Consider the following 27,330-nt stretch of genomic DNA (forward strand, 5'->3'; position numbering starts at 1 on the left):
AAAAAAGATTCGTAAATAAAATTGGTTGGTGATTGTTTTGAGATCCGGATTTTAGATCATTCCAGATAGTGGGCGTCCGGATCTTTTGGTGCTTAGGAAGAATGATCTTGCACAGCATAATATTTGAGAAATGTTTCCTAAATTATAAAATTTATTGTTTCTGAATTAGCATCTCTTGCAAAGGAAAATGTCTTAAAATGACATTCATTTGATTGGTCTTTCATATAGCTTGGGGAGTGTCTAATAATAAAGAATAAAAGGGAGATCCATTTACCTGGTTCACCAGAATGTTTTCTATATTATGACCAGTATATTGGAATTATTCGTTTTGTATGGTAGGGCTCAAATATCTCACACTTTCTACTGCCATATCAAGAACTTGTTTCATAGCATTGTCATATTTACTTAATAATTTAAACTGCAGTAAAAAATTTCCATTGTAACTAGCATTTATATCGTCACTATTCCCACAAAAAGCTGACTTATTTTTTTCTCAGCATAAGTGTAATGTTAAACAATCATTCTAAAACATTTTCTTAAAATTTGTCTCATATCAAATATGGTCTTCGAGGTCTTAATCAGTAGTCATTTTATTTTTCTATGCTTTGTATACAGCTCTTGCTTCTGTATGTGGTTTGGGGGGAAAAAAAAAATGAATGTGTGTTTTAATTCTTACTATTAAATTTTCCCAATCTGTATCTTGAACACCAATTATTATCAGAGTTAGAAAACAATCAACAAGGTTTTGCAGTATGCAACATTCAATAATTTAGCATAATGCATAGATGTATGATGCAATGAAATGGCTATTTCATCGTTTAGTATCTTTTGGATATAAGCTTATAGGATTCTTTTCTTAATTTGCTCACAAATAATTAGAAATTTTGTCATATCATCAGTGCCTACATATTACATGTATCTTTTGACATGCATATACTAGTTTCTTCAGTACATTCATGGTCAACCTCCCTAGTAGAAATAACTTCAGGCCAATGATATAGTTTTTCATTTAGGTTGTTCAACCTGAACTGCCAGAGACAATAACTACTGAAGAATCTTTTTCTGCATATGATGTTTTAATAACAAAGTTTTCTAGTCTTATGAGCTCTTTATTGCCCCCTGCCTCTTTTTTTTTTTTTTTTTTTTTTTTTTTCTTTTCAGTTTTAGGTCCTACTCTTTCATTTTCACTTAACCACTAATGATATGTAGAGTATTTTATCAATTCGTATAATTATTTTGATATATTTTACATTCAATTTTTTTTTCCTGACCAACAACTAATAAAACAGTTGATTGATTATCACAAGTAAAACTGGCTAGTTTGTTTATTTAGATTGCACATATGCAAGAATTTTCTCTGAAAGTAAAACAATTCTTTTTGGAAGAATATGCAAATGTAACTGTCTCAACTTTAAAAAAAAATGATCATATATAAATGTGAAGTAAAGTTTCTGATACGAGACTTTAATTCGAAAATAAAAATAAGAAAATTATACTGTCATCAGATGAAAAGGTTATGTAGAAAGGGAAACTTTCATTTATAAGAAATATGAGATGGTGCTTTTATGTGTTGACTGCCAACGAAATGCAGTGCAAGTTACATGGAAGTATGCCATTTAATTTTCAACAGATCCTCATTCAAGAGAAGATACTATTGCTTAAAGAATTTGTTGATTTTGGAAAGCATTATAAGTAAGTATTATAGCTCAACTCAGGAAAGCATTATAAGCCACTGTCATTTTGGCAAATCAAAATGCATAAGTGAAGGACAGGAAATCGGGAAATTTTAGGTGACATTTCTTTTATGCATCTTTTGTTTCTTATGTTTTTAACAAGATGGTGCTTGAGCATACCAGTCAGTGTTTGTGCAAACACGTTTTTATGGATACATTTGGAAAACTGATCATTAATATCAGTGTTGACATTAATGAGCCCTGCAATTACCAGATCTCGTTACACTGGGTTTCTTTAGGGGATCAGCATAAAAGATCAAGCATGTATGACATTAACTATTAGTGTACTAATTCAGAAGTCAAACAACAAAAATCAGTGTTAATTTTCAAAATTTTCACAGGACTAGTTTCGATGGTTTTACTGAACCACCATCTTATCATCTTATAAGAATCTTATCTTATCTAATCATTATTTCCTATCTTGTTCATTTGCGGTTTTGCATCTGAGGATGGTGGTTCGGTAAAACCATTGAAACTAGTCCTGTGAAAATTTTGAAAAATTAACGCTGATTTTTGTTGTTTGACTTCTGAATTAGTATTTATTTGGCGTGTTATTGTGTCTTAATTACTAGTGTACTGTATATATGTCATTACATCAGTTACGCTTGCAGTAATTCAACACATTTACCTATTCAACACTAACTTGTAAGCAGTGTGAGTTCATTTAGTTTATGTTTAGTTCATGTTTAATTTTATTAATTAAAGTAATCAATCTGTTTTGACACAATGTGTATTGCTTATTTATTAAATTATACTTTTGTACTGATGTTTGTGTTTCTATTCAAATATTGCAAGACAACACTGTGCATTGGTGTCAGACATTTTACAATTCAAACAATTATTTACTGCACTCGTACATGTAATATGTCCTTCTGTGTTAAATTGTTGATGTTCTACAATTCCACAATTCATTTTTTCTACATAGCTCTCAGTTTTTGAGAGATTACTAAGTTTTTAATTTTACCAATAGGGAGCATTGTAGTGCTCCTTTTATTATAGCTAGACATCACATTCATTAGTTCTTTAGAGATGAGTGGGATTTCCTATTTTCCATGAATATATTTATAACTCAAAAATATTAATTTGAAAATTAATATAAATAATGAAATTTTAGCCAAGTTATATTAAGGAAAAGAAATGTTTAAATTATAGTTTACATCTCTTTCTTTCGTCATAAAACTTTTGAATCTGTTTACATCAAATATGTTCATGTGGACAAACACCGTCTTTCTTGTCACTAACAAAAATGCAATGGCAGTAATGCAGAAATTCATTTTTCCAGATTATGAAGTCTCTTTCATGAGTGTTTGCAATGTATAACCAGTCTTCATTTACCAGTTAGTGGATCAAAAAACTGGTCACACTGACTTTTAATGCTGTGATTTTTTCATCTCTGTCTTCCTATATAAATATGGTGAAGCATTTGAGGGGCACTGTAGAAACAGGCAATTGGATTTATAAATCGAGTGTTATTCTGTGCTAAAGCTGTAGACTGCTATTCTTGTGCAACAGTGCCAGGAAGACTTAACTCTTTTAATTTTGGCATGTGGCTCACTCCTGAGGGTTAGAAGAACTAGCCCATAATTAGCTATCTTTCCCTTGACTGTTGGCCATTTTGTATCTTATGTATCATCTGAGCATCAGCTTATTATTTATAGGAGAGGTACATATTCACTTGTGATATCATATTATTTTAAATAATTATTCATCACAAGTAAAGTGATTGCAGTAGTTTAAGTTTTACATTTATCAGTTGAAATAATTATAAGAAAATAAAAATATATAATTTTTCTGACAGGTTAAAATCCGTGACTGCGTTTCACATCGCAACAAAAGAGTAAAAATATATGGATGGGTTCATCGACTAAGGCGACAAGGTAAGATTTTTTAAAACAAATTAACAGTAAGCCATCCCATCTTTTCATAATAGGATCACTATGCTGATAATTTATATATTTCAGCATTAAATTTGTTTTTAAGATATAGCAAAATATTCTTTACAAATCTTTAAGTTAAAATGTATTAGTATTTGTTCATAATTCTCTGAAGTTTAAATATTGCATATATGCAGTAGCATTTTATTCCATAATTGCATTTCTTGTAAATTTAGGTAAATCATTGATGTTCATTACTTTGCGAGATGGAACTGGTTACTTACAGTGTGTATTAAACGATTTACTTGTAAGTATTAAATTTACTTTTTTAATAATAATATTTTTTAAATATATTTAAAAATAGTATTTGATGCATAAACTTTTATTTCAGTGTCAAACGTATGAAGCTCTTGTTTTATCCACTGAATCTTCAATCTGTGTCTATGGAATAATCAACTCAGTTCCTGAAGGAAAAAGTGTATGTAAAGTGTATGCCACTTTTTGCATTAATGTAGATAGTTAATTGTTTAATAAAATAAATTCTAAAACAATGTATGCCAATATTTATAAAACAATTAATGCATGCCAATTTCTATTAAAGTCTTACATATGCCAAATGAAACTTTAAGGAATGTTTTCCCAATTCCCCCCCCCCCTTTTTTTTAACTTCACATGATGCTGTGCAAAAAGATATGTCTGTGAAAAGTGAATGAAATTTTAAGAAGGTATCACCTGAGCGTCTTGTAGTTTTTTTTAAAGCCCAGAAAAGGGTAGACCTATTAATCTTAAAATATTATATTGTGTTGTTTTATTTTAAATGTTGTTCACTCTCAATGCATTTTTCACTTTTCATTCAAATCTGTTGCTGTTTGGCAAAATTCAATTTTATCTTTCAGATTTAAGCTGTCTATTATTAATTAACAAACTAGGATATTTAAAAGCAATAGACAGTTCTTAAGAATATATATACAGTCAAAAGTCGTTAATCCAGACTTGTCGGGACTTCGGCGATTCCGGATTATCGATTTTTCTGGATTATATATCATCAGTTTAAATCTCGTAAGATGGCATGCAGAAATTCTAAAATTAAAAATATGAAACCGTAATTTATGAAATAAAGAACAATTATGATCTAAAGGGTATCAAAATTTACAAAAAAAAAGCTTAATATTTATTTGTTTACTTTATTAAACATTTCTTTCAATGTAAGTTGTTTAAGTTGCTTCGTTTTATGTTATAATACTTTCTCTTTAATTCTATAAACAGACATAATTTCTTGTTCAGTTGCAAAGTTCCGCTGTTCAAGTTTCGTAATTGCTGTGCAGAGAATACCGACTAACTTGTCAATCGAAATTTTTTCATTTTCACTAACCTTTCTGTCACATTCTTCATGTCTTTATCCATTTTTTGCAGCAATTCCACTTTTTGTTTGATGGACATCAAAACATACTTTCGTTTTGTAGATCCTTTGGGAGCTCCAGAATCGGAAATTCTGTTTGACATAATCGAAAGTTCAAGTTTACTTTTATAAAATTGCTCTTACAGTCTGCAAAAAATAATAAGCCGGATCCAATTCGAAGATTAAGGAACAACACAATCAACATTAACTGAAATAGATAATTAGATAATTTTAGCTTATACTGTCCGTTCGTTATCCATAAAACGTGCACGCGAAAACGTATTCTGCGCCTGCTCACACGCATATGCGCAGTAGTGAAGGTCTTACGCGCACACGTAAACGCCTATGCGCATGTGTCAACGTGGTGCATGCGCAGAAAGTTTTTAGCTTTGAGGTCCGGATTATAGATCATTCCGGATTATGGATGTTTGAATTAACGACTTTTGACTGTATATATATTTTTACGTTTTAATCTGATTTATTTAAATCAAAATGCATTTAACCCTCTGAGCGTTATGACCGGGTTTAGGCGGTCAAGACGGCCTACCTCGAAAGCGTTACGGACGCTTCTAGGCGGTCACTGGAAAAGTGTTTGAAAGCGTTACTGACGGTTCTAGGCGGTCAGTGGTGAAGTCCTCGAAAGCGTTATGACCGCCTTAAAGCGGCCGTGCAGATGTCTCTTGCCCCCCTTATTTCTGGAACCCTGGAGATCTCTAAATGACAGTTCTCAGTAGGAGGCAAAGAGGGTTGCTCTTTTTCGTTTTAGACCGCTATGTTTAATCGCCAAGAAAACGCTTGAACATGTAGTGGTTTATAAACAACAAACAAACGTGCACATTCTTCGCGAAATAAAAAAGTAGCATGTAAGCATGTTTTTTCAATACTCTCTTTAAACAGATAACATTTTCATAAAATATCCTTTAGTTTTTAAATTGATTGTTCAGAAATATGCGAAATGCTCATGAATTCAATTAAAAAATAGCATTAGGAAATATTTAAACAAATTTACTTATGGATATATAGATACATAATTAAAACCGACAAGTTATAAGTTTTAATTATTCGAGCAAACGAATAGCGCATTTAATTACTGCATTTAATTTAATACTGCATTTAATATGAGTTATATAATTACATGTAAAGAATAATATAATTAAGCAATAATTCAAATAAAAATTAGCCATCAACAGTAATTTATAATAAGCGTATTTTGAACGGGTTTATGAAGCATAATCTAATTTGATAGTAAAAATAATAATGGCGAATTATTTATTCATTTTGGAACAATATTTGTCGCTTATACTGGTTTGATGAAGTTCTGCTCAAATTCATTTCAAATATTCCAAATCTTTATATGTACATTGATTTCAATGCGATTTTTATTAGAAAAAAATTCAATGAGTTTGATTTTCTTACATAATTGTAATTACATTGTTCAACGCAAAATAACTACAAGCAGAAAGGCAAAGGTGTGTTAAAATTTCTGTATTTTGCTATATAAATTATTAAAATAACCAACCTACAGCCTAACAACTGAATGTCCGAAATCTAACCCGCCACTTTTCTAAAAGTAACAAATTTCAGTTAAAAAAACCTCAGTAAATAAATAAAACGAAATACTATTAAGAAAAGAAGCACGAAAATTTACTTTTTTATGTTTGCTTCCTTTATTTTTAGTCCAAAGAGGCAATTTGCCCTGAAGGACTTTTAATTTCGCTTTGGCATTTTTCATTGAAAACTATAAACGGCGGATCACTTTTCAAATTGTTGCCACTAAATTTTATAGCTCTGTATTATACTTAAAGAAATTAAATAATGAAGAATCTGCATGAATGTACGTATGTTTCTCGCATTGTAATAAAACAACGGTACCTAGAGCTATCAAAATTTCAAAAATGGAAGCCCTAATTTGAATTTGAAATTTGTTTTATTATCGATTTCATATTTTATAACACTTCAACGAATTTATGATTAAAAAACTAAACGATTTCAAAGCGAATAATGTCAACACCGTACGAAAAAAATCCTATTTTTATCTCCAGCGCGAGAGACTCTAAGATACGCTCATTTTAAAATAATCTTGAGATATTGCTGTTAAACTGAACTTTGTGGTTTGAGTACGTAGAACATGATATTTAATGAGGTAACACACAAAACGTTAAAAACGCTCCTTTGGACGTAGTTTAAAATCTGAAACCTTTCAGATTTTTATTTATTAGTCCAAAGGGGCGTATTAGTATTTAAAACAATAGTCCTTGAGAGACTATTGTTTTAAATACTAATACTGTTTTCGTTCTTGTGATTTTGCGTTGAATCACTATAAACGGCGAATCACTTTTCAAACTGTTGCAACCAAATGTTAGAGTCCCGCATTACATTTGAAGTAAAAGTAAATAATGAAAATCTGCGTATATTTCTGGCATTGTGATAAAAAAAAGGTTTGAAAAAAGGCCATCCATTGAATGACGTAATCCTCCTACGAATATGGGCATGTGGAAGATCAAATTTGATATCTATTTCATATTTTGTGAAACTTTAACGAATTTTTGAGTAACAAACTCAACGATTTCAAAGCAAGCAATAGCAACACTCTACGGGGGTGGAAACCTTTTTATCTCTAGCGCGCAGAATTGTGTACCTGAAATTCTAAATATATGCTCATTTTAAAATTAATTATCGACATTGCTATTGAACTGAATTTTATGGTGTAAGTGCAAAGAACATGATATTTAATAAATAAAGGTACCACACAAAACGTTAAAGAAATGTCCTTTTGGACGTAATTTAAAATCTGAAACCTGTAAGATTTTTTTTTAAAAAATTTTTATTGTTTTTTGAATGTATGTTGTTTGTGAATGACGCAGTAGTCATGTATAATTTGAATATATAATAATTATTTGTGCTATTTTTTATTTGAAATGCATATAATTCTCTAAAATAGTAGCATTCTTAGATTCAATATTGTCTAAGCAGGTGCAATGATATTTTAACTTCATTACCATATCAAATACAGTTTCTTTTTAATTTAAAAACTTCGTCAGTGGTCTGAAGCACCTTTTTGAATCATAGGATGAGTTTTACTAAAATTTGTAGTAGTCCGAATTTTTATAAGTATTCAGAATTACTGAAATAAAAAAAAGCTAAACTTTTTAGAATTTCTTTATCAAAGTATTACATCTTAGGCAGCAAGACCTGATTAGTAAAATCTGGGAAAGGATCTATGATTGTTTAGTAAGAAGTAAAAAAAAAAAAAAAAAAAAAAAAAAAAGTAGTCTAGGTCTAAGCAGTAAAAAAAAGCTTGTTCCTCTATCGAAAATTGTCACGTATGTTAGAAAGATTTTGCAAGACATTAATATTTTAGCTCAAACATGATTTTTTTAAAATTTAGTCTCTTGTTTTGGAGATGGTGTTCAAGCATTTTACCATAATTTTATTTTCACAAGTGCAGAATTTTTATATTTTTTATTGATCGCTGTATTTTTAACTTCCATAGCATAAATTAAAGAAATACACATAGCAACTTCAGCCATAAACAGATGACTTAAGAGAAATTTGTTTTGACATATTATGCGAAAGACTAAATAAATATTAAATGCTTTTGCAATTATGTGACATGACAGTAATTAGAAAACAATAACTGTAGATGTGCAAAAAACTGTACTTATAACCTTCTGTATTTTTAAAGAAAATACAAAATAGTTCAGAATAGCAGATGGCTTTGAGATCATTCAGTAATGTCATCGTAAGTATATTCTCTTCACGTTTCGAAAGAACTGCAGTAGTTCAGATTTGTCGTAAAAGAGTAATTACACCCCTGGGGATTGGCGTACTTACGGAACTGAAAAACAAGCTTTGAAACATACTCATACAAAAGTCCTACCTTTTCTTCGACAGATAAATGACAGATGTGATAATTTGAACACATGCTTTCAATCAGTTGTTTCCTTCTAACAAAGCGTCTTGGGCGGCTAGCAGGATCCTAGCAAAGTCTTGTAATAGTCTCTTGTTTTAAATATGCTGTATTTGAACTCAAATTCAAAGACGGGCATTTAAAGATTTTATTAATGCTTTTCTTTTCTTTTTTTTTTTTTTTTTTTACATTCGACAATTCAATATTTGTTTAAAAAATAAACACATAAATAAACTTGCATAGCAGATCAAAATTATGTTTCTGTGGAAATGTTTCATGAACAGTTATTAGTAGTTATAACAGCATAACTAAATAAGCCCATTTCGAAGTATGGATGATATTGCATTCATTATTTTTAATCTGAAACAATATCAAGTTGTTATTACTAGATAAAATGGCTTAAAATAAGCTGACACATTATAAGAAAATTTTTTTTAATGAAAATTGGATTCACTTTCTTTCACATAATTTCTGACCAGTTCTTCCAAAATATTTTAAAGCTTACTTTACTACATAATAGAAATGTCTCCACGTTCGTTGTTTTTAGTTAGTAATTTTAATTGGGGCTGTTATATAAGAAGGCTACTTATCGTTGTTGTTGTGTTATAGTACTTATTTTATTGTATAATGCAAATTTTTATCAATTGGTTAATTTTATAATATATAGAGGAACTTAAAAAAGAACAAAAGTAATTTCCACCGTTATAATGTGTCCTTAAATGGTTCCCAATAAAAACATAGTTAACTAAGTAGTATACTACATTATATTAATTAATTTACTAACCAAATAGCAAAAACATTTCAAATTCGAAATCCATCTTTTTACTAAGTACTTTTTGCAAAGTAACAAAAATTCTAATCCCTTTGTTGTTTAAATTAAAGATAAACAAAAAATGTTGTTTTTTTCCCCATGAAATGCTAATTTTATGTTATTTGATAAAAACAGGGAAGGGCAAAATCAAAATCCTGGCGAAATACATATACTTATGAATGAACACAGCACACAAACATTTCTTCACCCTAAGCACGAACACAAATAATGTTTTAAACATCTTAAAATGAATCTACATTCAAAGTATTTAATTTGTGATAGATAATGACAGCTGAAAATATTTTCCAATATTACAAGATAAAATGAGGTTATTTCTCAAATAGTTTCACAGATAAACTCACAAAATAAAGAACGCTTTTTTAAATTTTTAATTTGCAATACGTTAGATGCTTTGTTGAAGAATTTGCAATAATATCGTTCTGATTTTCATTTTATACAAGATTGCCATCATGTTTCACTGATGAGCAACTTGCTAATTATTAGTCCAGTGTAGAGTCCTCCTTCTGTTTTCTCATAAAATCGCCTTTGTAAATTTAGAGTTTAATTTAGCAAAACGTTTTCCACCTAAGTGGTAAAATGTCTTCGTAAAGGATTCCCTAAAGAAATCTGCCTTGTATTTATGTTGCATTTAGGGATATTTTCAAAAACACACGCTGCTGATTGTTATTTTTAATAGGTGAACAAAAGAAATATTTTTTTAAGAAAGAATATAACTTAACTGCAAGCTATATCTTATTCCTAGATAGCGAAGCTTGATTACAAACTCAATTTTTAAAATACATTTAATTATCTTTATGCTTTAAAAAATGTCTTGTCTGGTATTTGGCCACCCACTTAATTTACACGTTGACCATTTAAATAGAGCACTACCAAATGGTACATTGAAAATGATCACATTCATCTCAGTGAGATGGATATGATTCGCATATCTTTTCTGTTTCGCATCTATTTCTCGGAAACAAATCTACCTATGTAGTAGATTAATGTATAGGTAGCAGACATTCTGTCACTGTCAGCCGAGCGGTAAAGTCGTTGAATAGTCGCAGAATACCGAGTTCTGACTTAAGTTCGATTCTAAGAGAACGGGCTGTCTGCATGGGCGTTTTCATAGTTTTCCGCATGTAACATGTAACATATATATGAGCAGTTTCTTTAAAAAGTCCTGGGGTCCACCAGCGGCCGAGTGGTAAAGTCGCTGAACACTGGTAGTTCGGTCCGAGGTTCAAATCCCGCGAACGGGCTGGCTGCATGGGTGTTTTCGTGGTTTTCACCATGTGTAACGTGTATACGAGCCAGTTTCCCTTAGAAAGTCCTCCACGAAGCCATCCCTCCCCTTAGGCAGATAGCCCTCGAGGTCTTGCCGTAAATAAATAACCTAACCTTTAAAAAGTCCTCCACGAAGAGACCCTCCTCTTAGGCAGACAGCTCTAGTATGCTTTGATGTAGTCAAATAAGCCAAAACATTCTGTTGGCAAAAAAGCAAGATTGCATTTATTATGAATAATTTCTAATGCAAAAGTTATACTTGTCACTAAGGAAAGAATTTATTTTTGTGTAAAATTCAGATTGCTTGAATTTTAATAATTCTCAGAAACGAAACACAAATAACAAAAAACTAAAAAAATATTCATAATTAATTAGGATATATAAACGATGTAATCATTAAGCATATTTTTAGTAAGAAAGAATATTTTGTAATAAATAAATGAAAAATATATTTAATACTAAAGAATCCTCTATATATCTCTACAAAGTATAAAAATTACAAATATTTTTAAGGTGCATGTGTATATGTACCTGATAAAAATATTTACATTGTTTATTATTCTAGCGATATTTTTAACCAGGTGCATATTTTCCGTGAGGCCTTTTCCGGAGATTTTTTTTTCCCGATATACATTTTCAGGATATTTTCTTGGCATTCGTTTTACTCAAGTGGTTAGATTAAAGTGTTATTTGTATGCTGTGAAACCTAACTAGAATTTATTTTCATTCCATAGTAGCTTCACATAAATTTTCGATTTCATGCAATATTCAGTTTCATAATTGCACTATCATTTTGAGATTTACTATACTTTTCAGTTTTTTTTTTATTAAATGTTGTGTACAACTACTTTCAATAAAATACTGATATGATATATAATAGGGAAATATAACATACACGCGCACACATGCTCACAAACATACATCACCATATGTATACACAGTGTTTTGTATGTGTGTTTACATATATATATGTATAGTTTACATGCAAAACAGTTTTAATAATTCCTACGAAAAATGTGATAAATTTTCACGAAATAAACTGCTTAAATATATATATATATATATATTTAAGCAGTTTATATATATATATATATTGCGCTTTCCATAGTTTAACATAAATGAAGTTTTTAAAGTCTGAATTTAAATAGTGATATTGTGTTTATATGTACTGTAATTACTGATGAAAGGATGTTTCTGAATTTAAAGCCAGGGTAGCTTAAATTACTAACAGACGGCAAATACACAACTTGAAATCAGAGTCTTTGGAAGAAGCAATAAATTTAGAATTTACGGCAGCTCCATTTCTCGTCATAGTTAACAAAATGAAAGAACTGAGAAAGATAGCGGATGCTTTTTTGTCCTTGCACAAAGGTAATGGTCTCCCATATAAAGTAGAAAATGTACAAAGGTGGTAAGCTTTTAGTTCAGTACCCCCTGGAGGTATATTTACGTCTAAGTCAACTTGGAGATTCCGCTATTAGGTGTTTTCTTCGAAAAGGGTAATATCTTTTTCAGCACATAACCAGAAATAAGAGTTTGCTTTCATTACTTAATCTTCAAAGCTGTATAATTTGGAGCATCTGCTCGAAAAACTGTTAACTTATTTTTCATCATTCATGAAAAGAATACACACCTGCATAAATGTCTTGGAGAAAAACTATCGTTAACAATTTTGCTACAAATAAATTATTATTATTTTTTTTGATTTCTATTAACATCTCGATAATGCACGTAGTATATAAATACTTGCATTGTAACTCATATATAGCTAATTACAAGGAAATTGCATTGTAACTCGAAAATACATTTATTTTCTCAAGAAGCTCCTTTGTCCAAGCTGTTTACTTGTTTTCTACCCCCAAAGTGATTTTACTGTATAAAAGCCGAACTGCCTGATCTCATTCATCAGCCACTTCATCTATTCTGCTGTTGAGTTATGCGATATACATGCATACATACGTACGGACATACGTCGCGCTAAAACTAGTCATAAGTCCCAAATATAAAATTTCAACATTTTATGTTAAGTTATGCGAGATACGTACGTGTAAACATCGTGATGGAACTATTCAAAATGGAAATTTCCTTTGAAATATGAAAATCGAAATGTTTCGTGATTACAATACTTTATTTATTTCTCACAAGTCAAAACGGTGTCATAAATAACTAACTACTAATAAATTTATGATGCAATCTAAAGAATTATTTAAATCTAACACTTTAAACTGGTATAAACTTATAATATTTGAAAATTAAAAATAAACATAATACTAAAATAAGTTGCGAATAATTTGTATTCGAAAAATTGGAACACGAGAGAAAAAAATTCTCACAAATTCCCATTGTATATTAAAAAGTATTTCCTCAGAAAATAAGGATAAAAAAATGCAAGATTAATTTTTCACCATTATCGAAGCAATTCTTTAAAGAAACTGGAATTTTAAAGCATTTTACGTAGTTTCTCTTACTGATGTATATTGACTAACTTTCTGTATTCGGCACATATCTTGATTTAAGGTACGAGTAATATATAGTATATGTGTTAGTGTGCAAATTATAAAGTAGCCAAATAGGAGATGAAATACTATTTTAGCAACCAGTCTCGTGACGAAGATACCATAGGGAGAAAAACTAATTTCACTCGCTAAATTCAACGGAGGGGAGAATTAGCTTAATTATATCCACATGGTAAGGGGGGCCCGCTTTTGAAGCAGTTTGAGTAAAAATGCTTGCCGCTTTTGCGACAGACCTGGTAAGAAAACACGATTATTTTTACGTCGTTTCCTGAAAAAACCCGTAACGCTCGGGGGGTTAATTCATGATATACCTAATTAAAAACATTAACTATTTTTATGTATTTTTCACTTTTCAAATATACATAACATACCCATGTTAGTATAAATGTTTACTCATATCGTTTTTATATAGTATCATAATAAAATGTTTTAATATTCCACTTGGGTCACCTCTACTGATAATCTATACTGATAAACCATATTAAACTTTAAAAGAGCCCTTTTTGGTGACTGTAAAATCTAAGCCCCTTCCCCCCTTGTTTTCCATGTGCATATTTTTCAGGATAGCTATAAAGTAGGTTTGCATGTGTGCATTTAGCATAATTTAATGATTCATATACATGTTGAAAAGTTTTGTAGTATCACATACAGTACAAAGTCCGTAATCCGGATGTCCATTAGCTGGAATGATCTATAATCTGGATCTCAAAGCCACAAACTTTTTTTTGTGTGTGTATGCTTTACATATGCGTGTAATGCGTTTACGCATGCACATTTATTGTTACGCATGCACGTTTAATGTTTACGCATGTACATTTAGCATAAAAGTTGAAGCAACTTAAACAACTTACATTGAAAGAAATGTTTAATAAAGTAAACAAATAAATATTAAGCTTTTTTTTTGGTAAATTTTGATACCCTTTAGATCATAATTGCTTTTTATTTCATAAATTACATTTTCATATTTTTAATTGTATAATTTCTGCATACCATTTTACCAGATTTAAATTGATGATCTATAATCTGGAAAAACCCCTAATCCAGAATTGCCGAAGTCCCGACGAGTCCGGATTACGGACTTTGTATTATATAACTGTAAAGCATGAAAAAATTGCAACAGTATTTAATTATTGAATAATTTTAAAGCATGATATAACTGTTAAGCATGAAAAAATTGCAACAGTATTTAAATATTGAATAATTTTAAAGCATGATTAATTACATTTTCTAAAAGACTAAAAGTAATTCAAAATTGATTTTTTTTTATGCTTAAACATATTCAAAAATACAAACTCGTCAATCCAAATTTACCTTATTCATTTTTATGAATAATAATTATTAAGTTTTTTTAGGCTCCAGGTGGTCATGAACTACAGTGTGATTTCTGGCAGCTTGTTGGTGAGGCCCCTTCAGGCGGTATTGACAATGTATTGAATGAGGTAATATTTTCATCTCTAAATAATAATAATATATATGTATGTAATAATAAAATTCCATAGTCAAGAATACACTTAAAATTCTAACTGTATGTTCTTTTCATTTTTAATGGCGATGGTCTCTTATTTGAAAGTACGTGGAATTAAATCCACAGCCCCGTAGTCAAGTTGTTTTTCTCGCCTTTTCTGCACTTACTGTAATAGAATGTTCTGGAGATATTTAAAGCGAACTGGAATGGCTGAAGAGGCTGACAACATTTATTGAAAGCTCTACCTTTCCAGAGGCTATAAAACGACTCGCAAAGGAATATCGGGGTCTTTTCTTTAATGTAATGATGCAGTAAACTTCATACAAAAAGTTATTAGTAATTCTTTTTATTTACTCCGGAAATATGATTTTTGTAACGGCTATTTCTCCTGACCAATAATAAATAGATCCTGTTTTTTAAACTTTTCTCTGATAATTTAAGCTACAACTACATCTATATTTCTTCATCAATCTAGTTATTCCAGACAAAAGCTGGTATATCACATGTATATATATATATATATATATATATGAACATATTTTAAATTTTTAGAGAATGTAATTTTGACATGAGCAAGAAATCAATTACTGAAATTCATTCAGTATCATCTTAGTTTTTAGAGCACTTTAAAAAGAAAATTACAAGTATGTACAAAACATTTGAAATCCAATGCTAGAGAAAATATGTTAAAGGACATACTAGGGCATTGCTTTTATTCATCAAAATAACTGCCTTAGAACTCATAAAAGTCCTTGAAACAATTCAGGAAAGCATTGGCTGATAGTTTGAGGTTTACTTTGATCGCAGCTATTTGAATATTTTTATGAGGAATAGAGCAAAAAATTAGAGGTTCATGGGGAGCAGTTTAACACTCCTGAAGGGCAATAATATGGTGAGTGTCAGAGACACGCTATTAGGAGCCAAACATCATTGAAAGAGACCGTTATGGAGGAGAAGGCTTATTTGTATGGGCTGGGATAGCAATGAACAGTTTTGCTGGCTTCTACGTGATTCCTAGTGGTTCCATCACAGCTGTCCTATATTGTGATGAAATTCTACACCCTCTTTTGCATCCCTTTATCGCTGCAATGCATACCAACGCAAGATTTGTGGATGATAGCACCGGCCCACATAGGGCTCGTGTGGTGCTGAGTTATCTGTAAGGCGAAACCATTCCACATCTGCTGTGGTCTTCTAGATTACCGGATCTGAATCCTTAGAGCATGTGTGGGACATGTTGGGACAATGAATAGCAGGTTGCAGTGTGCAGGCACTCTTCACGAGTTCCGTCATGAATTACTACAGGAATGGACACTACTGCCGCAACAAGCGACTAACGACACTATTGCCAACTTGCCTTACTATTGTCAAGTATGATTTCAGCTAGAGGGTATCATACCCATTATTAGCATGATGTTTCCATTGTATTCTCCTGACCCATTTGGTCTTTCGAGATGTGATGGTTGTAATGCACGTGTTTTTGTATGTCTTTGCTTTATTCTTTGCTATGTGGTCTAGTCATGCTACACCAACCTATTGGATCAAATTTCACCTCAATATTCATTAAATGGTTTTTGTTGTTTGTATGTATTATCTTTGTTGCTTATTTTTTGAGCCGGAGTATATTTTCATTCAAATTTCCAGTTTCAACAATGATACTGTCTGCTGTCTCATGGTAGTAGGACACAAGAACATGCGATCACATCCTTAATTCCTTGTCTTTCTTCACAAAAATACAATATAACAGCTTAAGTCTGTTGAATTTAACTAACATTCTCTATTCGTATAAAGCAAATTTAAAGTTCATTAAAATTTTAAATTATGAAATTTTTATTGCAAACAAATAAATGATTAATTATTGCTGCAAACTAATCTACAATATCATTTAAATTCTGAGAGCATATGTCAATTAAATTCAAGTATCAAAATCTATGAATAAATGTATAATATTCCAAAAAGTTTTAATCCCCAAAAAATTTATAAAAAATTTCTAAAGACTAAATTGATTTGCATAGTAAATAATTGTTGAGCAGGCAGGAGACAGATCTTATCAAGGAAAAGTTGCCTCCAAACCTAACTCTTCAATTACTCAATTTGTGTTTCGTCATCCATATAAGCCTGGGTATAGTAATGTAAAAACAAAAATGAATCAAAAGTAGTGAATTACTAAAACATCTTAAGAAAAGGAATTTTGGGAAATTTAGAAAGCAAATTGACAAGAAATCAAAATAATTAAAATAAAATTACCAACATAAAAAAGAGTAGAAAACCATTTATTGGACAAGGACACCTGCTTCCCGAAGTACACATGTGAATTTCCTGATGCAGGTTTGCATACTATTACATCAATCCTTTAAGTTTCAGAGCATAAGTTGTATTTGATAATTCATATTTAAATTCATGAAAATATTTTGGAATGTTAATTTGAGATTTATGCTACCTTTTAAAATTGCATATGCATTTTTAAGTTTGCAGAGTATAAATACAACTTTAATAATTGGGTTGTTGAAGAAGTCGTGATGCATTTTTCAACAGATGGTACTGTTCATTTTTGGAAGTACTAGACTCATTCACATTTATGTTACTGTTATATCATTTGACAGATGACAATTGTAGTTTTATTACTTAAAAAAGGAGGACTTTTTTTTTTTTTTTTTTTTTTTTTTTTTTTTTTTTTTTTTTTTTTAAGATTTTGCAAGTTGAAGGTGGAAAGTTGTGTAAGTTTGTGGTAACAATGCTTTATGAGAACACCATTTTCAAAAATGTTTCTTGAAATTTTGTGCTATTGATTTTTATTTCAACAGTGCTCTTTGGTCAGGGCGGTCAACCGTGATTGAAGATGACAAAAATAGAAGACATGATTGAATCAAACTTGCATTACAGAATATGAGAGATTGCAGAAACATTGAATGCCTATCATTCAAGTAAATATTCCAGAAGAAGCTGGGATATATAATAATATGTAAATGTCATGTTAAGCTTCTATCAAGGAACCAAACAACCTATTGGCATCAAGGAACCTTATCAACCTATCAGTAGATTTGAATGTGTACTCTTGGCAGCTGCACAGTTTGAATGAAACCGTCATAGCTTTTTAATCCTAAAAGTGTTATGTTCTTTCATGACAACATGAGATTGCATACAAATTTGATTACTAGGCAAAAAACATTGGAGCTTGGTGGTATGTTTTACCATGACTGCTACATTCATCTGACCTAGTGTTATCAATCGTTTACTTGGTTTCCTGTTTTCAAAATTTATTGTAGTTTTAACATTCAGTTCAAATGAGGTGAGGTTGTAAATCAGGACCTTGTCAGTTTTTTGCTATTAAAGACAGGTCTTTTTGTGAAGGAGAAATCATGGAGCTCTCTGAGAAATAGCAAAAGGGTATTGAGCAATATATTATTAGATGATCTCTATGTAAATAATTGCCTCAGAAAAACATACAAAAATTTTGAATGGCATTTCTGACAACCTAATATTTGAATTTCATTCTCTCGAAATTTTTGTCAAACTCTGTTTTATACTCAGTTTAATATTAACTTAACTTGGTTAACTTGGTTTAATATTAACTTTTTTTTTTTTTTTTTTTTTAATTTTCAACTCATTTGAATTTTTCCTGAAGCCTACAGTTTCCAGATCATTGAAATTGCTTTATTTGCAGTTATTAACCTTAATTTGATTATAGTATGTACAATTAAATCGTAGTTATGTTGACAGAAAATTTAATCTGAAGTAATCGGATTTTTATTAAAGCAGTGTAAGATCCTAAAATATTGTGATTTCAAATTAAAAGATTAAATTAAATTTTATGAGTAAGATTTAGTGGAAAAATTGCAGAACTTTTTCTTCCTTTCTGCAGATGTATGATGACATGGTATTTAGCTAATTAAAATAATTTCTTATCTATGCATGAATTATAAATATTTTATTGGTATAATAATATAAATTTGTTCAATTTTAGGAATCACATGTTGATGTACAATTAGACAATCGGCATTTAATGCTTCGAGGTGAAACGGTAAGTACTTTTAAATTTAGTTATTAAATTAATAAATGTTCTAGTAATATATTTGATAAAATGGATTGAAAGTGCATACTGTTACTTATGTGTTGGTATACAGTGATAACGTTTCAGTGTTTATTTGAACATCAACAAATACATTTACATTGCAGTGTCATTATGCATAAATAATACCTTTCAAGTTATTGAAATATATGCTTGAAACAATGTGAACCATGTTTCCTCCTTAATGATTATTGTACGTTACTTTAACATTGTAATAACTAGAAATGTAAAAGTGTGCTGTCACAAATAATTGTATCAGATGATAGGTTGATGCACTAATAATGAGAAATGTAAAGTTTACTATTACCACTTTGTTGCATTGTAAATGCAGTTATTAAGCAGTATGCCTTTATTCATCATTTAAAAATTATAATATTTCACATGCAGAAAAAATGCTTTTGCAGTAGTTTTTTGTGCTGTAAAATTACCTTTTAAAGTGGGATTTAGCTATCTGGGTTTTAGCTGCCATCTTTTATTTATTTATTACATCTGTCAAAATGGCACTGTTTTTTAATTTCAAGCAAATATGCATTTCTTTCTAATAACATAACTATTCATCAATTTGATTTTCTTGTTTTGCTCTATCATACTTAGGGCCCACACTACCAGGGCCCATAGATTCTCTCTGAGGCACAGAGCAGACATTTTAAAATTGTTTAATATTATTATGTAGTATGTGTAAAATGTATATATAATATGTGACATTTAATATTGTTTCAAATGTTAGTGTAGATTTTTTGTTTATTTTTTAAAGATGCGCATTCTCATTTTAGTGGTTTGTTTGCGTAAGTCTTCTGTGATTATGTGGAATTTAGATGAAATCAGTGAATCAGATTTAAGAATTCCTTTTCTAAGTAAAATAAGATAATACCAGAGCATTCTTCGTATTCTCCATGCTTGTCACCTCACTTGAAATCCAAATTAAAAAGATTTACTTAAAATATTTTCATGATATCTTAGCCATTATGGCATGCCAACCTATGGAAGTATTGAAGAATGGATTTCAGAATTATTTATATTGGAATTCTTTGTTCTGCTCTGTTATTAATTTTTTTATTGTAATATTCTAATACTTTATGTACACATTGCATTAAAATTAGTTAATATAAGAAATATGCTACATTAATAATAATATAATTTCAAAGTTTTTATGAAACTAGATATAGTTCCAGCACTTCTCTTCAAATACTGATTTTTTGTGGCTTTTCTATCAATGAGATGCCATTTAACACTGAACATAAACAGGGTTCGTAGCAGTCCTTATAAGTGTTTATAAGTCCTTATATTTGAAAAAAAAATATAAAGGCCCTTATAGGTGCTTACTTTATCTTTAAAGCCCTTTTTTTTTTCTGTTTTTAGTGCTTATTTTTTGCTTTTAGTGCTTTTTTTTTTTAATGAACGCTCTATTTTTCCCCGTATCAAACCAAAACTAAATAAACAACTTTTCTTCCTAATATGGTGATGTCAGATGGTGAATCATACTCCGTGAAATAGCTTTTCCCCCTTTCTCTGCGTTAACATAACCTTTGGTGTGCACGAAGAGTACAGACAGGTGCTCATCATTCTATTGGTCAAAGAATTGCGAAAGCAGTAGAAAATTCCGGTAAATTCGGCATTCTTTTCCTTTCACCCAAATACTACACACGTTTGAATTTCTATCAAGATCTTAATAATTTGCATTCTCGTTCCGCTTGGTCAGTTTATATACGTGTTTATTATGATCATTATGCTTATATTATATGTATGAATGTTTATAATAACATAGTTGCAGTAACTGCTGAAGTATAATAAACTTCCAAAAATGGTTGTGTTTTAACACAGATTATCTTTTTAGGAATAATATTCGGAATGGCTTAAATAAAGGGAAAGTAATCGAATAGTCAAAATAATTTCATTTTTTTGGCCAATACATTATACAGTACGAAGATTGGGAGGTTCTCTCCTTTCTCCGCAAAATTCCGAATATTGAAACTGTTACAGTTCGCTGGAAAACTAGCAACAGACTTTTTTTTTTTTTTTTTTTAGTTATTTCCAATCTGGATTGAATAGGACTAAAAGTTCTGCGGTCTACCAACCCAAGCGAAGAATGATTCTATTCCGGAAATTTAATGCCGTCTGTTGAAAATTAGAATGAAAAACTCCCCAGTTATTTAGTTTATTCTTTTACCGTGCTTGCTAAACAGAATATTTTTTAGTTCCATTGGTTTATTTTTATATGATGTTCATATCGAAATGTCAAAAGCATTTACTTAGTGGAAAAATCTAAAGAGCGGCTACAGTCTAGGCCCCCCTCCGCTTCCCTTTTTCAAGTTACACTCGACTGTCCGAATATTTGCCAATTTCCAAGTATGCGGGTTAGTTATGCTTTTACTGTTACAGGATGATTGCATGAAGCAAATTTCTGTCTTCTGATTTCAGAAATGTTTGTCTTTTTTACTTAAATTACTTTGCTTGCAATATCTGTTAAGGGAAAACTGATATACAATGAAAATTTAGAAAATGTTCAGAATTTAGATTTAAATTATTTAAATATCGATATGAGTGGAAAAATAAATTGTATTTATTATTAGGTTCCAAGCGAATACAATAAATATGCCTTTTTATTATTTATTTTCTCTATTTTGAACTGAAATTTCATCATTAAATCTTGTAATATAGTTTAGTTCTGCATAGTTTTTTTTTTTTCCCTCTCATTGTAAACTAGTTCTGTAAAAATTGAACTGTTATTTAAAATTAAAAAAAAAAAAGTAATTATTTTCCATGGTTGAGGTAATGCTTATTCTATCTTAATAAATACTGCATTTCTCATATTTTAAATTACTAGTCTAATGTTTAAGGTTGTGCAGTTGTGTATAATGTAATTAGACAGGTGCTTATTTTTTTCCTTAAAATGTGCTTGAAAAGTGCTTATAGGTGCTTATTTTTTTATCTAAAATGTGGCTATGAACCCTGATAAATTCTGGTATAAAGTGTAACTAAATGGTGGAAACCCTAATAATACATGAAGCTTCATGAAAAGAATGACTATATGACTATATAAAAGAATGAATAGATTTCATGTGCTGATTGTCAGTGCTGAGTGTGATACTGAATTTGTGCTATTCTCTGATTGATTTTTTAAATCAAATACAGGTCACTGTGTATTTAGAGTGAACAAAAATGTTGTCCTTCTTATGTATGCAGTAGTCTTTTTTTGCTTTTAAAAAAAAATAATTGTACAAATTTGGCATTACGCACAGCTTTAGCATTTGCATGTGTTAAATAACAAGCTACCACTTTTGATGCTTTGGCATATATTTGGCAGTTAGCACCCCATAAACAATAAAATGATATTTTTACTTTTAACCATGTTTTCTTAGGAATTCAAGTACTTGCATAATTTATGACAAATACTTTTCTTTGCAGTTGTCAAAAATTGTAACCGTTAGATCTTATCTTATGCGGTGCTTTCGAGACCACTACTTTCATAACAACTACGTAGAAGTTACACCACCAACTCTTGTTCAGGCTCAAGTAGAAGGTGGTTCTACTTTATTCAAATTAGATTTCTTTGGGGAAGAGGTAAGTTTTATAATAATTTCTTTTAAACATATGCCTATTTGGAATTATTTTGCCATTTTGAATAAGATTATGATATAATTTTTTTCGAATAATTCATAGCATAAAATTCAGAGCATACTTATTACACCAAATCATTAACTTGATCATTACCATTTACATCATTAATTCAAAAATAATGAGTTCATTTTGTTTTCAGTAATTTAACTAGTAACTGGTGTTCTGGGATCTTTTTTTGGCTTTGTAAAGTTAATTTCATAGCCGCTCAGACGGTATAGTGGTTAGGGAAGCCTGACTGCAATACCGAAAGGCCTGCGATACCGGAGAAGGCATGGTTGTTTCATAGGAGGTGATGGTGGCCCACCTATTAGGTGCCTTCATAATAAAGAGACCACCACATCTGGCCTTGTATAGATTAATGGACTGTGTTACACTGTAACTGTTCACAATCTGCCATTGGGAAAAAAAATTCATTTAATTTTTGTAATTACCATACTATTTTTTTAGCCCTGCAACTTCCATGATACTTAGATAAACTGTATTTTTTAACATTAGCATTATTTTAGTCACATGATGGTGATTACTTATTAAGTTTTGACTAGGGTATCAATAAATTTGATCAGATGATTAAAATCTGTGATTTAAATCATTTTAATGTCACCAGGATTTTTTAAAAATCATCGATTAAAATAGGATGTTCGTTTATATTTTTTTAAATATGGGAAATGTTTTAAAATAAAAGATTAAAATAACATATAATGCTTTTAAAGAGATTTTTTTAATTACCGAACATAAAAAAGAAGCTGTTTGAAAAAATAAAATACAGTAAAACCCCGCTTAACGCTGTTTCGTTTAGCGCTGTTTTGGTTTAGCGCTCTTTTATTTCAGCTTGGGGATTCTCCGAAATTGCTCGCAGCACTATGGGAATCCCCCGAAATTGTGTGCTGTGCTAGGTTTCCAAATAACATATCAGAAATAGTGTAGTTGTGGTTCTTGTTTGGTGCGGTGCTGTACGGACGCATCTTTTTCATTTGAAACATTTGTTAACATTATTGTAAGTATAAATTTATGTAATACCATAACAATTAATACAGTGACAAATATTATGATCTTTAGTTTTTATCATGGGTGATAATAAAAAGCAAGAAAAGAAATCAACCAGAAAAGCATTTCACTGGAAACCAAAATGCAAGTGATTAAAAGATTAGATTCTGGTGAACATCAATCTCAAATTAGTGCTGAATTGAATTTGACAACTTCAACAAAAAGGACAATTCTTAAGGATGAAGAAAAAATACTGTCATCGACAACTGCAACTACGTCAAGCTCTGCAACTAGAATTACCCGTTCTAAAAATAACATTATAGAGGAAATGGAAAAGCAACTGTCTATATGGATTGACGATGAAATTGAATGCAATATGCCATTAAGACAGTCTATCATAATGCCTTCTTGACAAAAAGGCAGCAAATTGGAAACACAGAATAGACTGAATGACCTGACTGAGAATTTTATTCCTTTATATTGTTTTTATTTTTGTAAGAAATAAATGTTTGGTTTTATTTTTATTAAAAAAACATTAAATTTAATACCTAACCAATTTTCTATCTATCTTCCCCAAACCCAATTATTTACATGTTAAAATAGCCTCGTTTAGCACTGTTTCGCATTACGCTCTACTTTGATGGAACTTATCCCCCACGTTAAGCAGGGTCTTACTGTAGTTTATAATAAATTAAGCAAACCATGCCACTACAATGTGAGAAAGTATGTCATTTCCTTGTTAGTCTAGTCTCAAGTCTAAATCTGATGATTAGTGCACAAATTCAAAACACATGATGCATGATCTGGGTACATATTTTGTAATGTATGTGTATAAAAAATCTGAAAGAGTCATCATGTTGGTAAATTTTTTGTTACAGATTTACCATTTTGCAGTATAGAAAATCCTCTTTTCATAAAATTAATGGAGATATAGTACCCTGGATATAAGCTCCCATCTAAAAGTGATTTATGTGGTAAATTGTTTAATAACATATTTAAAGAAAAAATAGAGAAATGCGGCGATTGTTTAGTTAATCAAGCAGTATGTATGATGCTAAATATTTGGTCTAATATCTCAATCAAACGATAATCTGTGTATATATGTTTTAAATACAATACTCTTATGTTTTCTTTCAGTTGATCTTCACATCTCGTGTTAACACTTAACCGACTGCTAGTGGTTCAAAAGCATACAGACGTCCAATCGGCCGCAGATTCTCCCTAATAAAGCAAATGGCAATTGTTTCAGGCTTGCCACGCTACCTGGAAAACTGGGAAAACTGGAAAAAGTTGGGGAATTTGAAAATTGACCAAAAAATTCAGGGAAAAGTCAGAGAATTTAAGTGTTTTAGTCAAAATCTGGAAAAGTCAGGGAATTTCATACAACGATCCCGCCGCAAAAGGCGAGTTTTGCGCTGACGTCGGAAGAGATAACTTTTTTGGCGAATTGTGTATCACGTGAGTGTCATTCAGGCAGCTGGAATAGAGCGAATTTTCGCAGCTCCAATTTAATTGTCTTTTAGAAAGGCAAATCAAGTTTCCCGCAACTTTTGGTTTCCAGTAACCTCGAGAATCGCATGTGCAGTGCATGAACTAAAGAAAGTACCTGTTCTCGTATAAAACAAAATGGGTTTTGTTTTGAACCATGACCAACGGTACCATGAAGGTTAGAATAAAAAAATATGTATTGTAAAGAAAGAAAACCTCTCTGCAACAGACGTGGCTCCGTTCCACCATAGAGGGAAACAGCTGTGCATGCGCGATATATCTGTCGCCAAAGCTCGAAAACGGTGTCAATGTTCGAAGGTCACGTTATCAAGAATTCATAAAATGAATATCGTTTAAAATTTCTTTAAACTCTAAAGGATAAGAAAATACGTTTTGGGGCAAGTAAATTAATTCATGGATTAGTTATTTTGAGGGGGGGAACTACGAAAATCCGTTTTTAAAATTATTGGGAAAAATCCAAGAAAAAACGTTCTTTGATAAAACGTTTCTTCTTGGATTTTTCGCAATAATTTAAAAACGGATTTTCGTAGTTTTCTTTTTTGTCAAAAAACGTTTCTTCTTAACACGTGTTTCTCAATTTCCTGTACACATCGCAGAGAGGGAAATTCTGGCCTTGGCGAATTTTCCCTCCGCTTTCTAGCCGCGTAATAGCATTTACGTGTATGGAACCTTTTCTTCTTTACATAAACGTTCTTTGGTTAGAATAATCTCCATGTATGGTACAGCAGGATTTGGCGACATGATGATGTGCAGTAAACGAGTCATTTTGTTCTTTTGTTCAAAATCGTGCGAAGGCCGTACCGTATACTAGGATTTTACCGCAAAATCTTTTTTTTTTTCCTTTTCTTTTTAATAAATACCTTGTCATTTTGCAGTAAAATAAAAAAATAGTAATCAGTCGTCTAGGCTAACCATGGAATATAACTATATTTGCTAAAAATATCGTTGATTATTCTAATTCAATTTTTAAGTAATTATCTTTATTTTTATGTTATTCATATCATTTAATGTTGCTTCTTCCCTCTAAATTTATTTATCATTAGTAAATAATATTTCCAAATTTCAGGAAATTTACTCTGGCATAATCCTGAAATTAATCCTAGCAGTATGATGACATCATTAAATTTAATGCACATATTTTTTCCTTATGTATGCTGTGAAATAAATATAAAATACCTCAATTTAGTAAAAAAATATCATTAAATAGATTTCTTTCTTTCATTTAGCTGCAGAATGTCTGTAAAAAAAAAAAAAAAAAAGCCTTATTTTATTCCAGATTGGGAAGATTCTAATCTCAATCTTCAGTGGAGAAAACAACTCCTATTATAATTATATTTGTGTTTTCAAGTGTTAAGGTGCCTTTTAAGAAGACACCTCACACAAATTAAATTTACCTAAAATCTAACCTAACTTTTAGCATTGCGTTGTGATTTATAAGAACGGATTAGCCTCATGTTGAACTGGTGATGATCATGAGTAATAATTAAATAAAACGTACAATTGTTATCCAATGTATATATCTTAAATTTTATTAAGTTTCTTAAGTGGAAAAGTAAACAAAATTATCAAAGTGTACCAAGAATAATTAAGAATAAATGTCCTCTGGGATTTATTGAATAATTAAGTGAATTTGCTACACAGTACAAGTAATACCATAATTAATTGACCTCTTAGCACAGCCAACGTACATTATGCGGATAGACTGGAATTTTCTCGAAACATACCTGGAAAACCTGGAAAAGTCAGAGAATTTCATTCTCCTGTTTGAGTGGCAACCCTGTTATTTATCGCCATGGTTACTGAATGATAGGCTATTTTTAAGTAGCCCCGGGGGGAAAAAACATGAATAAGCTATTGGTCAATAGTCATTGGCGGAAAAAGCCAATTAATAGGCTATCAGCCGGTAGGTGTTCACGATAAAAAGCTGATTAATAAACATTAAACGTGCATGTATAACAATAAATGTGCATGCATAAACACATTACATGCATATGTAAAGCGTACACACACAAAAAAAAGTTTGTGGCTTTGAGATCCGGATTATAGATCATTCCAGCTAATGGACATCCGGATTACGGATTTTGTACTGTATGTGATACTACAAAACTTTTTAACATGTATATGAATCATTAAATTATGCTAAATGCACACATGC

At 30.6% G+C, this 27,330-nt stretch overlaps 1 protein-coding gene across 2 annotated transcripts in view; it reads left to right on the top strand.

Moving 5' to 3' along the window:
- Nucleotides 1-27,330, top strand: part of AsnRS (asparagine--tRNA ligase) — a 66,286-nt gene that overhangs the window by 23,544 nt on the left and 15,412 nt on the right. For both annotated transcript variants that reach the window (XM_035370459.2, XM_035370460.2), the window contains 6 exons: nt 3,532-3,610; nt 3,844-3,914; nt 3,999-4,085; nt 14,883-14,969; nt 18,960-19,016; nt 22,470-22,625. In XM_035370459.2, coding sequence (XP_035226350.1) covers nt 3,532-3,610; nt 3,844-3,914; nt 3,999-4,085; nt 14,883-14,969; nt 18,960-19,016; nt 22,470-22,625 — 537 coding nt within the window. The remainder of the gene's footprint in view (nt 1-3,531; nt 3,611-3,843; nt 3,915-3,998; nt 4,086-14,882; nt 14,970-18,959; nt 19,017-22,469; nt 22,626-27,330) is intronic.

Source organism: Stegodyphus dumicola, chromosome 2 (genome assembly GCF_044657685.1).
Source record: "Stegodyphus dumicola isolate Sdum_Otavi_A_Nest chromosome 2, ASM4465768v1".
Lineage (NCBI taxonomy): Eukaryota > Metazoa > Arthropoda > Arachnida > Araneae > Eresidae > Stegodyphus > Stegodyphus dumicola.